Genomic DNA, 14,911 nt, shown 5'->3' with positions numbered 1-14,911 from the left:
TTGTTTCTCTGAGAATTTTGGCAGGCATTGAGCACAGCTCAACTATTGCGAATTATGCGTTGCAAATTAATTGTGCATTCGCAGGAAGTAATGAACCGGGCTTTACTCTGTCTTAGACTAAACAATTTTGCATGCTACATATATTTTATGCATTGTGCATCATGCAAATGGTTGTGTATGTTTTTTTGTTTTGAATCGGCATCATCTGTCAATATTCGTTCAGCGGTATCTTTGATGGAAGGTTTGGAGGTTTGTGATTTTCTGGGGCATCTGACCTATCTTGCCTATGAGTGGTGGTTTGGATGAGATTTGTAAAGAAGAGGCTGATTTGATTGTTGAGTTTTCCGTTCTTAAAACCATTAGTGAATTTAGGTCAAGCAAACATGATGTGATAGAATGACCTAGTACATGTAGAATCAATAACATGTGTGTGCAATTTAATGTAGGGCATTGTGTGGCAAATTGCTTTAGGGTTCCTGAGTGTTTTCCCTTAGTGCTCTCAGCCCACACCCCCCCACCTTGCCTTGAAATGTAGGAAATTAGCCAATGAATTGAGCTGGTGCCATCCTTGCCCCCCCCCCCCCATCACCTGCCAAGGGATTGATGTTCACAAAGCGCTAATATTCATCTTAAAGGGAAGTTATACGTCGTTTGGTAATCACTCTGAAATTTAATGGCAATGAAAACGTACATGGTTGTACAGCAGTTATCTATACAGCAGTTTTTTATAGTATACAGCATTTAAAGAATCATTTCACTTCGAAGTTATGTGGTTATGGGGTAAGGTATCAGTTTTTGTCACCCAAAATTTGAATCTGAGAGACTTTACTATCAGATCGTTTTTCAAATTATTTATTCAATTATGGATTGTTCTGGCCGTGGCATACGTGACTTCAACCCTCAGAAATCTGAGAAGCTCTTCATGCATAATTCCTTTCTCAAACTATTAACAGCTTAATTGCTTATTAAGTAAGTTTTTATGGTCATTTATTTAATGAGTATTTACCACTCTATGACCCAACCTTTAAGAAAGGCTGAGTCAATATCACCATAGTGATTTGAATTGTGGCATCAGCAACGTTGCTTAGCAATTAAGATTTAGTAGGCGCCAATGAGTAATCAAAGCAGTTTGCAGCAGCTGTAAGCAGCTGTTTTGGTGGGCGGGCGGGGCGGGGCAGGAGATGGAGAATTGATAAACCTGATATTCATTGATACAAAAAATTGATGTTATAAGTTTAAGAACTCTGTTTTTTTTGTTTTTTTTATATATATATATATACGCACGTTGCCGGACACACAAGACCTGAAGGCCACTTCAAGGTGTGGGCTACAATTTTTTTTTTTTCCAGAGGCTGTCGCCACCTACTCCTAGGGCTGAAACAGGGTTAACCCTTTTACAGTCCATATGGATGTAGGCTTGGGTATGCACCTGCTACTATTAAAGTTGTTGGAGTGTCTTTGCTCGCCTTCCACGTCTAGATCCCTGGTTCGAATGCCATCTGGACACAATGTGGATTGGGTTTGTCAGTCCCTACCTAACTGCATGAGGTTTCCCTGGAATAAATCTCTTGGCGTTTCCTTCCACATTTAAAACGGAAACTTCCTTCCCTGTGTTCCCTCTACATGGGGTTCTTGGCTTGTGACTATGTTTTCTTTTCTGAAAGTCTTTGACTTCACAAATAAAATAAATTATATTGAAATGTATATAGTTGTGTCAAATTTGTGTCAAACATAAAGGATGGGCCAACGTTTCATTTAGATTTGTAGCATCCAAACAATTCGAAACTACAACCTACAGAATTTCAGCCATTGTTCAATTCTGGTTTTGCTATCCAATTGAAACCAGTTATGTTTCATCTTTCAGTTCATCAGTTGTGTTATTTTATTGTTTGTTTTTTGTTTTTTTAAACCTTGCTTTTTTATTGAAAGATACTTCCTCCATTTCCATGAGACTTAACAGGTGAGTGAATATTTCACATTTCAAAATGTTCTCTTGCTTATTAGGGAGGGCCCAACAGTGATGACAAACTTGTCCCTAGTTTTAAAGGAACACATTGCCTTGGATCGGACGAGTTGGTCTATAAAAAGCGTTTGTAACCGTTTGTTGTAAAATGCATATGGATAGAAAGATCTTTTAAAAGTAGAATACAATGATCCACACAAATTTGCCTCGAAATTGCATGGTTTTCCTTTTACTCTGCGAACTTACACGGTCGGCCATTTATGGGAGTCAAAAATTTGACTCTCATAAATGGCCGCCCGTGTTAGTCGATGAGGTAAAAGGAAAACCGTGCATTTTCGAGGCATGTTTGTGTGGATCATTGTATTCTACTTTTACAACATCTTTCTACCCACATGCATTTTATAACAAATGGTTACAAACACTTTTCGAAGACCAACTCGACCGATCCAAGGCAATGTGTTCCTTTAAATACCATGAGTAACTGCATGGTACTGTGGCTAAAATAGCTGTTTTTTAGTTATATGGGTATACAAAATATTGAATAAATAAAACTAATAACATCAGTATTATAATCAATGAAAATAAAGAGACACATTTCTTTTGGATTGGGAGATTTAAAAGCATTTATTTTGAAAACACCCAATTCAAATGAATTGTGTCCCAGCAAAACTTTCACACACAAAAAAAACATTGAGGCTGAAAACTTTTTATTTTTAATTCTGGTACCTGAGCACAGTTTCATAGAGCTGCTTAAGAACAAAAAGAAGCTAAGCACAAAACAATTCTGTATACCAGTACAAGGTTGTAAGCCTAAAAACCAAACATGTATGTACTGTCTAACTGCATGCTAATTGTTAAGCAAGATTACTACTTAAGCACCGTGACACTGGGCCAAATGACAGAATCTTGTTGCATTGTCTTAGGGTCTTGTCACACGAGGCAACTTTTGCAGGCAACTTGGAGGCAACCAACTACAGGACCGCTTAGGTTGCACTCGAGTTAATTTCAAAACATTGTCTTAGAAAAAGAAAAATTTAACATTCAAATGGGAATGCCTTTTCTTCTTAGAAATATGCCAGGAACTGGTTGCCTGTGTGACAAGGCCCTTACACTCTTTGTTTGTCACCAAAGTTGTACCCTCCATTTATACTTTTTGCGGCTGACAGTCTAGAGCTGAGTAGTTAAATCTTTATCTTAAAGACACTGGACACTAATGGTAATTGTCGAAGACTAGCATATGCATAAAATAACAAACCTGTGAAAATTTGAGCTCAATCGGTCATCGAAGTTGTGAGATAATAACAGCTTTGTCTCACAAAGTTGTGTGCTTTCAGATGCCTGATTTCAGGACCTCTAAATCTAATTCTGAGGTCTCGAAATCAAATTCGTGGAAATTTACTTCTTTCTAGAAAACTACATTACTTCAGAGGGAACCGTTTCTCACAATGTTTTATACTATGAACAGCTCTCCATTGCTCGTAACCAAGTAAGTTTTTATGCTAACAATTACTTTGAGAAATTACCAATAGTGTCAACCGCCTTTAAAGGTACAGGTACTGCATGTAATACGCCTTGCTTTAGTATAGAATGCCTCAGACATGGTTGTCAAGTAACCTATATACATATATAGATCAATGTCATTAGAATTTCATAAACGAGGCTGTTAGGGAAACCGTGGGCATGACACCTCACCAAGCCTAGCAAAGCTCAGCACATAGTCACGCTATCCAAATTAAAGGGAAGATATAAGACTTAGTAATGAAATTGAATTGATTGACTGAATAGGAAGATCCTCGTGACAAAGTCCAGGTTTTTTTTTTTTTCATCATCAATATCATTTTAGTTTTCATTTTAACCACCCTATTGATTTAATAAATTGGTTTACCCTGACACTGATGTATTGACAAAACCTGTTGTGTATATGGGTCTTCAATGGAATAGTTGGACTGTTCTAATTGGAAAAAGGGGTGATGACACATTTTTTTCCTCTTAAGTATTCTCGACTCTTTCTGCTATTCTTGCAACACTGGCAATGTTCTCGCGAGACTGCTGGCCCCTGCGAGACTACTGGCCCCTGCGAGACTACTGCTCTCTTGACTATGGTCTCATTTCAAGTCAAGAGCCAGTGAGAGCTGTGATCTTGTGGGAGCTGTCTTTGATAAATGTATTACGCTATCATCGCAAGTCGTCTGTCACCTCACAAACACTAATGAGTACTTGTCCACAAGTCCAGCTAGTCCAGTAGAACACCTGCAAGTTAATTCAAAGGTCGCTGGTTCAGAACCCGATCTAGTCAATTTGTTGTCGTTCAACCCAAAATTCATAGAGAACCGTTTTCAGAGAAGGGATGCTGCTTGACCTTGAGGTGCAACTGCTCCTTATTGAAGATAGTTTTCTTCACTGGCCTCAACAAGCCATGAGATTCTCAGGTGGCATTTGCATCAGGAGAGGCTTGGCCATCAATTGTTAAAGAAGGTCTCCAAGGCCAAATTCAGTTCTGAAATGCACTCATATTATACTGTATGATACAGTCCTCATTTACCCTTCAAGGCCAAATTCAGTTTTGAAATGCACTCATATTATACTGTATGATACAGTCCTCATTTACCCTTCAAGGCCAAATTCAGTTCTGAAATGCACTCATATTATACTGTATGATACAGTCCTCATTTACCCTTCAAGGCCAAATTCAGTTTTGAAATGCGCTCATATTCTGATAGAAAGTGTCCTTCTGAAAGAGGGAAAACATGGTGTAAAAGGTCATATTACTTCATACGCTTTCAGAGCAAAATTTGAATATACTTTGCCATTTTTATTTGAGTGAAATTTAAAACGTGGTGTCAACAACAAATGGGTCAACCTGCACATCTGAATGGCTACAACTCCATACATTGACACTATTTCAGTCTTTGGGCTTAAGCACCACCTAGGCAAGGGCACCCCCTGGGCCCACGACTCAAGTGGCCCCTCCCCGGTACATGTTTTTTCCGCTCTTTCCTGCTTGCATCAGTCAAATGGTTACATTCAATGCTTTTGTTGATTGAATATCATTAATATTCAGGAATGAACCAAAATGTAGAGACCAATATATTTGAAATGTGATGTCATTGGATGTTTTTTTAGGATGTTGAAAACGTTGACAGCATTTTAACATAACTTTACACAGTTTCTATGTAAGGTTACAGACTTGAATTTGTCCAACTTTCCCAAAGACTCTGTTATTGGAAAATGAGTGCCTCACAAAATTAAATTGAACCTTGGAGCGATTATTTAATGATGACAAATTTGGCCTGCAGTTTCTTTTTGAAAGCCCTTTCCAGAATGCAGAATCATTCAAGCTATGTTAATTCTAAGAAATGTTTCCGATTAAGTTCAACCCCAAAGGAACTTGTGTTTGCTTTGTAACACTTGCTGTATTAATTCCCCTGAGGGAACAAAGCACATTGTTTATAAACCCTTGGGCTATTTTGCTTCAACTTATTCTGAGCAGGGTGAGTGATTGCAAAAGATTCCCAGAATGTTCCGAGTTGGAAGTTCAAGTACAAAAGTACAAAATGACTTTCAAAAGTTGTTCAGAGAGTTCCTTTTGAATTGAATTTGATGTTCCTTGCTGGAAGCTTAAGTCCGAAATGAAAAGGCCATTCAAGTGTGTTTTCAAAAGTTATCTAGAGAAATCCTATTGAGTTTATTTTAATCTGTTTAGTTGGAAATGTCCATGGAAGCCAAAGGCTGAATTTTGGGAAAAGGGTTTGATTCTCCATTTTGTCTGTTTGTCATGAGTCTGTCTTAAATTCATCTCTTTGGTTGTTGCCAATTGAAGCATGCTTGAACAGGCTGTATGTCAAATTGCATTGCTTTGTAGATTGGTTTATAGTTGAAGTATTAGTAGTCCATAATTGGTCGTGGTCTTAAATTAATGCTAAAAAAGGACGCGACGAATGTACTCATCTTCAGAAAAGCTTAAGTACATTGGGTTTTAATGATGTATCCATTGCTTATTAGTGCTGGTAATGGGGTTAATGGTTTTCATAATTGAGTATAGTTGATTGGTTAAATCATTGAGATTGTATGGTCTGGAAGTTCAGACATAATTACAAGCATAATTGCAGAATTTGTTTTAGCATAATTAGTAACTCAGCATGCTATTTCTATAGGCCTACCTGCTAAAATATCGTCTGCTATAGTTTGTTGCCCTTCATCAATAATACAAAGCCTAGGATTGGCCTGCTGCTTTCTCTAAGCAGGTGACTTTTGGGGACACGTAGAATACCAGCAAACTTTGTCATGGCCCAGTTTCATAAAGCCTGTAAGCACAAAACATTACTACATATTGCTAAGCAGAAACAGATTACCAGTTGAAATTCCATAAAGTTTATATATAAGTGTGCCTATACCCTTTAACATAAAAAAAGCTAAATAATGAATTTAGACCAATCCATTTTTTTGTGTACTTTGCATAGTTTTTCCTGCCATTACTGGGAAACAACGTAACCAGGTGGTCTATATTCCAGGCTAATATTGTGCCTCATTTGCATCGCCTGTTACCCAGTAAAGGGAGCACTTGTTTATTGCATGGATTTGTCAATTTTTTAACGATAGAGTTGCTGCATGAGCATGTGCTAAAAGCCTGCAGCAAAGTAGAATAATTGTGTAGTATAGATAGTACCACTGAGTGGTTATAGTCTTTACATAACAGACAAAGTCCGTTAATTAATGACAAGATATTCTTAATGCAAAACCTAGTGTCTGTTTATTGACATCAGAAAAGAGCAAACCCGGTTAAAAATCTTCTTTTTTAACATCAATAAAGAGAACACTTGGTTTAATTCATCTTCTTTTGGAATTCAGAAAAGGGAAAATCCCTGTTATTTTTATCCTTTTCTGTATTCAGAAAAGGGAAAACACCACTTTAGGTTTCCATTGAAGGAGTAAAGGCAAGGGTAATTAATATCAACTCCATTCTTTAATTTAACTCTGATGTTTTTTCATGTTGCCATTTAACAGCGTAATAAGTCAGTGTTATTAATTGCTCAGACATCCTGTTCATCAGTGGCTCGCCTGAATTTGATTAAAACAGACTATTGTCATTTTATGTTTTTGTTCATTCTGGATGTAATTTACTGTACATGTATGTACGGACTCGCAATGAACTGTTACAACGTGACAGTGAGTTAAATAGATTGTTAAATTTGCATTGGGGAAATAGAATATTTAAAGTTTTCACCCATTAATTTTTGAAACCCTGTATACAAGTCAGTGCTGTAACAAACGTGATTGCACATTTTTATTTATTTGACTTTATTCTTCAGCAAGTTAAATTTTTCAACAATTTCAAGTCAATCATTTTAAAACGAGAAGTAATTATTTTTTTACGATTGCTTTAACCAAAAGCTCACTAGAACTTTTTGTAAAAAAAAAATGTGGCTGGATTTCACCAATTCTTGTGCAGTTTTATTGATAATTTCTCTTACTGGACCCATTAGCTAATGCAAGCCCTTTTATTAGCCCGAAGGTAATGACTACGGAAAGTTAGAAAGCATGATCGTCAGCGTTTCAATTGCTATGTAGAGAATAATATGCATACTTGACTGTCACGATGAGCGGAGTTATTATGTACCAAACGTGTCCCTAGGGAAGTACATCACCTACCACCTTAAACCCAATAACATCACACACTGAATTAAATGTATCCCTCATGCCCGATTCTGAAACCAGCCTGGTTGACGCCTTCTGCTAATATTGATCAATTGACCAATTTGTGGTTAATGGATTGTAGTTAGTTTTTTTGTCAACGTAAAGCTGATAAATAGGCAACAGTGGGTGCGTTCGTCAAGCTTCCCCTGGGTCGACCCCGCGGTGCTCACTCGGGTAAGCCCCTTAAGAAATCTGAGAAGTCTGAGAATTGATTCATGCATGAATTGTTTCACAGATTCTAAGTGTGTTTTGGTAAAAACAAACTTGCAAACCAATTTTCCTCAAGTGATCCGTTGGTTGCTTGTCACTGGACCATTTATTTCATTTTGTAAACCATTTCTCAGCTCCTTTGGGAGTAAACAGTCTTGCTGCCAGATATGTAGCGCACAAAGCTAAATCAATCTCACAAACCTTCTTTGCCCTCATCATTTTATAAGCAGTTTTAGTCAAGTGTCTTGCTCGAGGACACAAGTGCCATGACCGGGATTCAAACCCACTTATCTTGATGACTTAGCCACCAGAACTTGAGGAAGATTCACTGAACTGCTCGGCCATGAGACGCCAAATAAGCTTTGTGCTTAAAAATCAGCAATTTTTCCTATAATTACCATTCCTATATTATTTAATCACCATTTAGAGGCATTTGAAGGGTAAAGCAAATTAGATATAAAAGCAACACAAAAATCTTGAATAAATTACTTTCTATAAATCATGTGATAACAGGATAAAAAATACCAGTCTAACTGGGTGGCTTGTCAGCTAAATTGCCTTAATTAATGCTAATTGAACTGACTCCAGGACAGTTTAAATTGAATTGTCCATCATGGCATTTCAGGGTGACATGTGAAAAATGAGTTTCAAATAATAAATAAACTCGTCAAAGTTATTGGCCTTCAAAAGTTGCATTAAAAACTAAAGTGTCATTTATGGCTTTCATAATGACTTTTTGCATGGCTGATTTTAATGGAAATATATTTTATGGAAATCTGTAGGGATCTTTTTTTTATGAAATTGGTCGAATAAATTTCCACAGGCAGATGCAATTTTACAATATGGAAGTTAATACTGGTTGGAGATCGTTCTTTTTAGCACATTTAATTTGAATATATTGACATGAACTCAATCGACGCAAACTTTTATGTTGCTGGTTGTTATTGCATAGTTGTCATGGCAGAAACTAATTTAGCTCTTATTGTACAGTCAATAAAAGTTGAATGAGTTTCTATATAATACTTAATATGTGTGTGGGCCACCAGCATTGCAAAACGCATGGAATCAGTGGTAGGGAAAGAGTTGAGCGCTGTCTGCCATTGCAAATGTCTATATCAACAGCGCCTACCGGGGAAACTTGCGCTTTAGCTTTGTGTAAAGTTGTCTCAGGGGTTGTAGTTGTTAACTGTGTTTTATGTTGCCCCATACTTAAATATGGACTCTAAAACGTTCGCAGGAGCTATTAGCCCATTTTTTAAACATGTTTTAAGTAATTTATCTAGCAGAGGATCCAGAATAAACTTATCACTGCAGCTCACAAGCCAGGAAAACCTGAACAGCCCCTACCCTTCCACAATAAGTGTTCCTGTGAATTGTCCCCATGCAGTAAGAATACAGCTTAATGTCCCTCAGAAGGATAAATCAATTATGGAGGGCCTGTTACATGTACATAAACCTTTTCGCAAATACCATTGTGAATACCATTGCAAATGAGGTGCATGCTGGTCTAGCTAGTACCCAAATTTGATAGTTAGCTAGACCAGCATGCACCTCATTCCACATCTATTGTGCTCGTACTGAGTATTTGCGATAAGGTCTATGTACATGTGTATACCCCCTCCCCCTATTGTCTTCAATGGTCGCTTTGAATCTCAGGAATCCTTTAGATGATTTTAAGGGTAGGTGTACTTCTGTGCAAGAAGAAAAAAGTGTGTCAGTGCATCGTCAGGGGAACATTGGGGGTAGGGGGGATACCCTCTGCCCAAAATGGGCGTGGCTCGTGTCTAGTTGCTCAAGGATGCAAATGCCTTGGATTGGACTCGAACCCACCATCTGCTGATCAGAAAAACTGGAGCTTGAGTCCAGTGCTCTATTTAATCACTCAGCCATGACAGGCCACAGCCCGCTATGTGAAATTGCAGATCCATTCTGCGCATTCATGGCTGATATGTGTGATGTCATGTGTTTGTGCAATTATGTGGAGTAAGGGACTAAATAATCTCAGATGGAGGTTTCATGATTGATTGCAGTTGAATGGAGTGAAGGTATAATTAAATTGCAATCAAACGATTGTTTGATGCGCAACACTGCCTTTAGGTTTTGCAAGTCTCAAAGGTGTTTGAACTTCCCAACCAAGAACTTGGTCCCAACTATTCAAGTTTGACATTATCGAGAAGATTCTTGTGATTTTTATATCAGGCCAATGAACTCATAACTGGCCAATCTGGCAGTCTCATATTTTTTAATTGAATAATAAGGGGCTGTACCTCATTGCGTAATGTCTTTGTACAAAAATGTTGGCTATGACTCTAAAAATATCTTTCAATTTCCTGGAGTATCAAAGTACACTTACACATAAGACCCAAAAAATTCTCTTATGATTCTTGTGTTGTAAAATAAATTCTGGTCTTACCCTAGTAAAACAAATCTTCAGTCTAGTTGAAATTTCCCCAAACTTGACCACTTTCTTTTGGAACAATACACAATTACCCAGGTCAAAATTCCAGTTGAACCTAGTTAAACTGGGTTTAACTGGAACTAGTTGAAACCAGTTGATAAACTAGTTAAACACAGTTAAAACCAGTTGGTTTAATATGGAAAATGGACAGAAACCAACTGGTTTATAATTTCAACCTAGTTGAACACAGTTAAACCTAGTCCAAACCAGTTGGTTAATATGGAAAATGGAATGGAAAATGGACGAGTTTGATCACTATCCAGTTGAACCAGTTGACCCCAGTTAACTAGGTTCAACTGGAATTTTGACCTGGGAAATGTCAGAGATTACTACTGTTCAATTTGTGTAGTGTCAACTGCACTAAATGCCCTGCCACTTTTGCTGGTTTGATTTATTGCTTAGACTCAAGTGCATAAGAAACATCATGGAGACTCATCCCCAAAGTGCTACCTCGTACATTTTGTGGATTTTTTCTCACCTGGTAAAGTGCAAACTCAAGCATGAAATTTGAGTTTGCACCAGCCACTATACATTATAATGCATCAGGGACACATGTTTCCCACTGTCTAAATGTATCCAATATCCCGCAGATTGAATCGTGATACTGTAGGGTTTATTATATGAATGGGGGCAGTTTGATATTGTCCTGCTCCTAATGCTTGTCATTTATTCTTGTCAATTAGTTTGCTAGCGCTGATGGTTGTTGCAGGCCATGTCATAAGCAGGAATGGATGTCTTTGTTAATACATGTTGACTCAAAAAAAAAGATATTTAGGTTCAAAACAAGACTTGATTTAAAGATAGGTTCATAGATTGGTTTTTGTTAACGAGGTTATGTTGATTTATAGGCAAAACTATAAAGAAACAGTCAATAAAAGGAACAATATGGGAAAGTTTCAGCTGGATACATCGCTAGACAGAAAACAGCAACAATTCCTGCTCAAGTGAATTGTTTCTTCATTCAACACAAAATTTACCGATCTCTCAGTTTTCCCTGTGGTTTATTACAGTTCTTATTATTGAGAAATTTTCTTATAAAAGACAAATTATGTGCCCGCATGTAACTTAACATGCGCTGTGTGGCTTTGCATTTGAGCCATCATTAAACCTCTGAATTTTAATTAGAACACATGCCTAATAAATGTCATCACTAGTTCGGTCACGCTCCTCGAGTTACCATAGTACGTGACAAATGTCAATGTTTGAAAGAATTACACAACATTAAGCATTCTTAGAGTTTAATTGTTATAGGCTTGTTTTTCTATAGTTGAGTTGTCTTAATTAAAATTCTGTGATAGTGTGTGCCAGAAAGAGACAAAGCATTCATACATCAATGTCATTTCTAATGGATGATTATATTTATAAATGGAAGAACAACTTTATTATTCTTTGGACTAAAGTGCTCTTTGAAATACAATTAAGTGTAAGTAATTACTTACACTTAATTGTATTCCAAAGAGCACTGATTGGCCAATGTATATGCAAACTGTCTGTTTCTTATTTTGCATCGTTACCGTAGTAAAAAAATAAAATATTGAGAAGGGCTGGGGCTTGACATGGATGCGGAATGGTTAAAGAAGTACTTGAGCAATTTTGTTTTTGACGGGAATGCTATTTAAATTTGTTTATAACTTGTTTGTTTACCATTTCGATGTAATTTTTATAGTTGAACACTTTTGAATTTTTCGTAATTATCGCAAAAACAAATCAGGCCCCAACCTCAATGTTTGAAAAACTAGAAACACTTCTGCCATTGATGGCATGCGTCAAAGTGACGATACTTTGACGTCATGTGTGGGAGTTTGTTTTGTTATACCTCCATGCTGCAACAAAGCGGCTATACAAGTTGGAGCTCCCACATGTGACGTAAATGACATAACATAGCTTTTCGCGAATCTTTCAGAAAAGCACTGGATAAGGGTAGTTGAGGTATTTGAAATGATTGGTTTTTGTTTACACAATTGAAATCTATTTATACTTGTATGACTCAATTTTCTTATTGATTGAAACATTTTAAATGAAATTCAGCAAAGATCGCGTCTTGCCATTTGGTTAAGTAGGTCTTTAACCCTCTAGTCCCTGCACCGCCCGAGTTTCTGAAAACCAATTTTTCAAGATTCTTGCAGTAAACAACTGGAATCGTAGTTCAATTTTTAAAAGATAGCTTAATATTTATGCACAACTTTTTACCCTTTCGGTAATGTTTGTATAAAAGTACAAGCTCCCATTGGGAACAATAATCGGCTCTCGAATATTTTTTTGTAAGGATAAAATGGACACAATAGCTTTTCAAGGCTTTTATCTGACTCAATGCTCAAACTAATTAAATGCGAAGGCGTTATATCAATATCAATATTAATGATGAATAAATACAGTTTCCTTTGTGTTTACTAATTGGTATGAGCTAAATTATTTCATCGTCATTAGCTCATACCATTTAGTAAACACAACGGAAACTGAGGGTAAAAAATTGTGCATAAATATTAAGCTATCTTTAAAAAATTGAACTACGATTCCAGTTGTTTACTGCAAGAATCTTGAAAAATTGGTTTTCAGAAACTCGGGCGGTGCAGTGACTAGAGGGTTAAAAAAACGGAGTGGTAATAGTGTCTAGCTGAGATTGGTTTTAAAAAATTCATATAGGAAGCCTTTATTATGGTATCCAATGTTCATCACTCAGCAATAGTCATGATTGTGACTGGTCCTTAGAATATATATATTTTTTATTTAGACCTTAACTTAGAATAAGAATTAACTATAGATAATAGTAAATTTGGGTGTACAACCATGTATTAAATTGTTTTTGAGGGATTTGGCTTTGAAAAGAGGCTTTGAAAAGAGTCAGTTTGGTTTTTCGACATTTGGAACAGTATACTCTGCTCGTCTTCAGGAGAAAGTGGCTCTTTTCAGAACCAACACTCCCTCAAAGGAGATTTAATTCATGTACACTTTGCAAAGCTTCATACATTAAACTTAAAACCATAACTGGGTCACTCACTTGGCCCCACTTCATAAAATTTGGATACTATACAATTTAGTTGTGCTAAACAAAAGTCAGCAGGGAACCAGTGGTAATTGATATCCATATAACTTGACATTTTGACTGGTAGTCAGCTGCAAACAGCAAGAGATTTTGGATTTGTGAGAGGATCGTGCTAAGAAATTGACAACTGGGGTCTTGGGTTTCATCATTACTTTTGGAAAAAGGTCAAGCAGTCCAATGGCTTAAAGGCACCTTTGGTAATTGTCAAAGACCAGTAGGCATATTCACACTTGGTGTATCCCAACATAAACGCATCAAATAACAATTATTATGTGAACAAAATTACTTAGTTGGTCAATGAAGTTGCAAGAGAATGATGAACGAAAAAACACCCTTGTTGCACAACTTTGTTCTCTTCAGATGCCTAAGAAAGGCTTCAGGCTTGAAGTCTTTTAATATTTGAGTGAGAAATTGCTTTTTTTCTAAAAAACTAAGTTACTTCAGAGGGAGCTGTTTCTCCATGAACAGCTCTCCATTACTCATTACCAAGGAGTTGTTTATGCTAAGAATTATTTTGAGTAATTACCAATAGTGTCCAGTGCCTTTAAGTCACTGGCGGGTGGGTGGGCAACTGTTAGAGTCCCTGTTGGTTTAAAAATGTGTATAAACCAGAGTAAATGTGCTTCCACTGGTGCCTGCATTACTACTAAATGACACCAATAGACACAAGTTTACCATTTTGGAGTGCTGCAATAGAAACAAATAAAACTCGCAATGCTGGGAATGCAAATGCCCAACAGCATATCGCTATTCTTGTCTGGGGTGAATTTAATTACTGTGTTTAAGATAACACTGATATCCATCACATATCTTCGTAATTTAACACTTAACAAACGTGTGATAAAAAGGTGTCTGTGACTGACATATAGATGGGACTTGATTGTCCTTCCTTCATGGTTGTACTTGGTTAAAGTGTAGACAATAATAATGAAATTACACTGTATTTATAAAGGCGCACTAAATCTGGTGTAAAACCATTCAAAGGCCCATATGGGGCTCATTAGTGTTGGGGCTATCAATAATATGGTAGCAATCGGAAACAATATCCCTCCACACTGCGGAAAATTCACCGGCAGGACCAAAGGTTGCATTTCGTAGACTGATGTGCGAACTGGCGCTCGCTGGGCAGTATTTTTTCTTTTCAAATACTGTAAAAATACTAAAAAATTCAGTAAATATAACTAAAAATACTACAAGGAAAGTACAAAATAGTATTCATGACATTTAGATAACTATGTAGTTTCTTTGTTGAGCTACTTTTTTTGCCTGTGATATTTTATTATCACCACGTTGATACTACCCAACTAAGGTCAGAGAGCTCCAAGAAAATAAACCAATATTCTTTCCATTTCTGATGAAAATTGTGTATAAGGTGTCTCTGGATGTGGATACCTTTTGACTATTATTTTGTATGTCTGGTGGCATGGTTGGCTTGTGCTTAAAGTGCTCGCCTCTCACCAAGGTGACCCCGGTTCGATTCCCGGCCAGGGCTATATGTGAGTTGAGTTGTGCGTTGGTTCTCTGCAGTGCCACAAGGGTTTTC

At 37.0% G+C, this 14,911-nt stretch overlaps 1 protein-coding gene across 3 annotated transcripts in view; it reads left to right on the top strand.

Annotated features, from left to right (window-relative positions):
- LOC117290733 (alpha-2 adrenergic receptor-like) overlaps positions 1-14,911 on the top strand; it is a 46,241-nt gene that overhangs the window by 28,338 nt on the left and 2,992 nt on the right. For 2 of the 3 annotated variants that reach the window (XM_033772275.1, XM_033772277.1), the window contains one exon: positions 1,930-1,960. The exons of the other annotated variant lie outside the window; for it this stretch is intronic. In XM_033772275.1, the coding sequence (XP_033628166.1) occupies positions 1,930-1,960 (31 nt within the window). Of the gene's footprint in view, positions 1-1,929; positions 1,961-14,911 lie in introns of those variants that run through there. 3 annotated transcript variants of the gene reach the window in all.

Source organism: Asterias rubens, chromosome 5, assembly GCF_902459465.1.
Source record: "Asterias rubens chromosome 5, eAstRub1.3, whole genome shotgun sequence".
NCBI classification, from domain to species: Eukaryota; Metazoa; Echinodermata; class Asteroidea; order Forcipulatida; family Asteriidae; genus Asterias; species Asterias rubens.
This window is presented reverse-complemented; position numbering and strand designations above follow the sequence as displayed.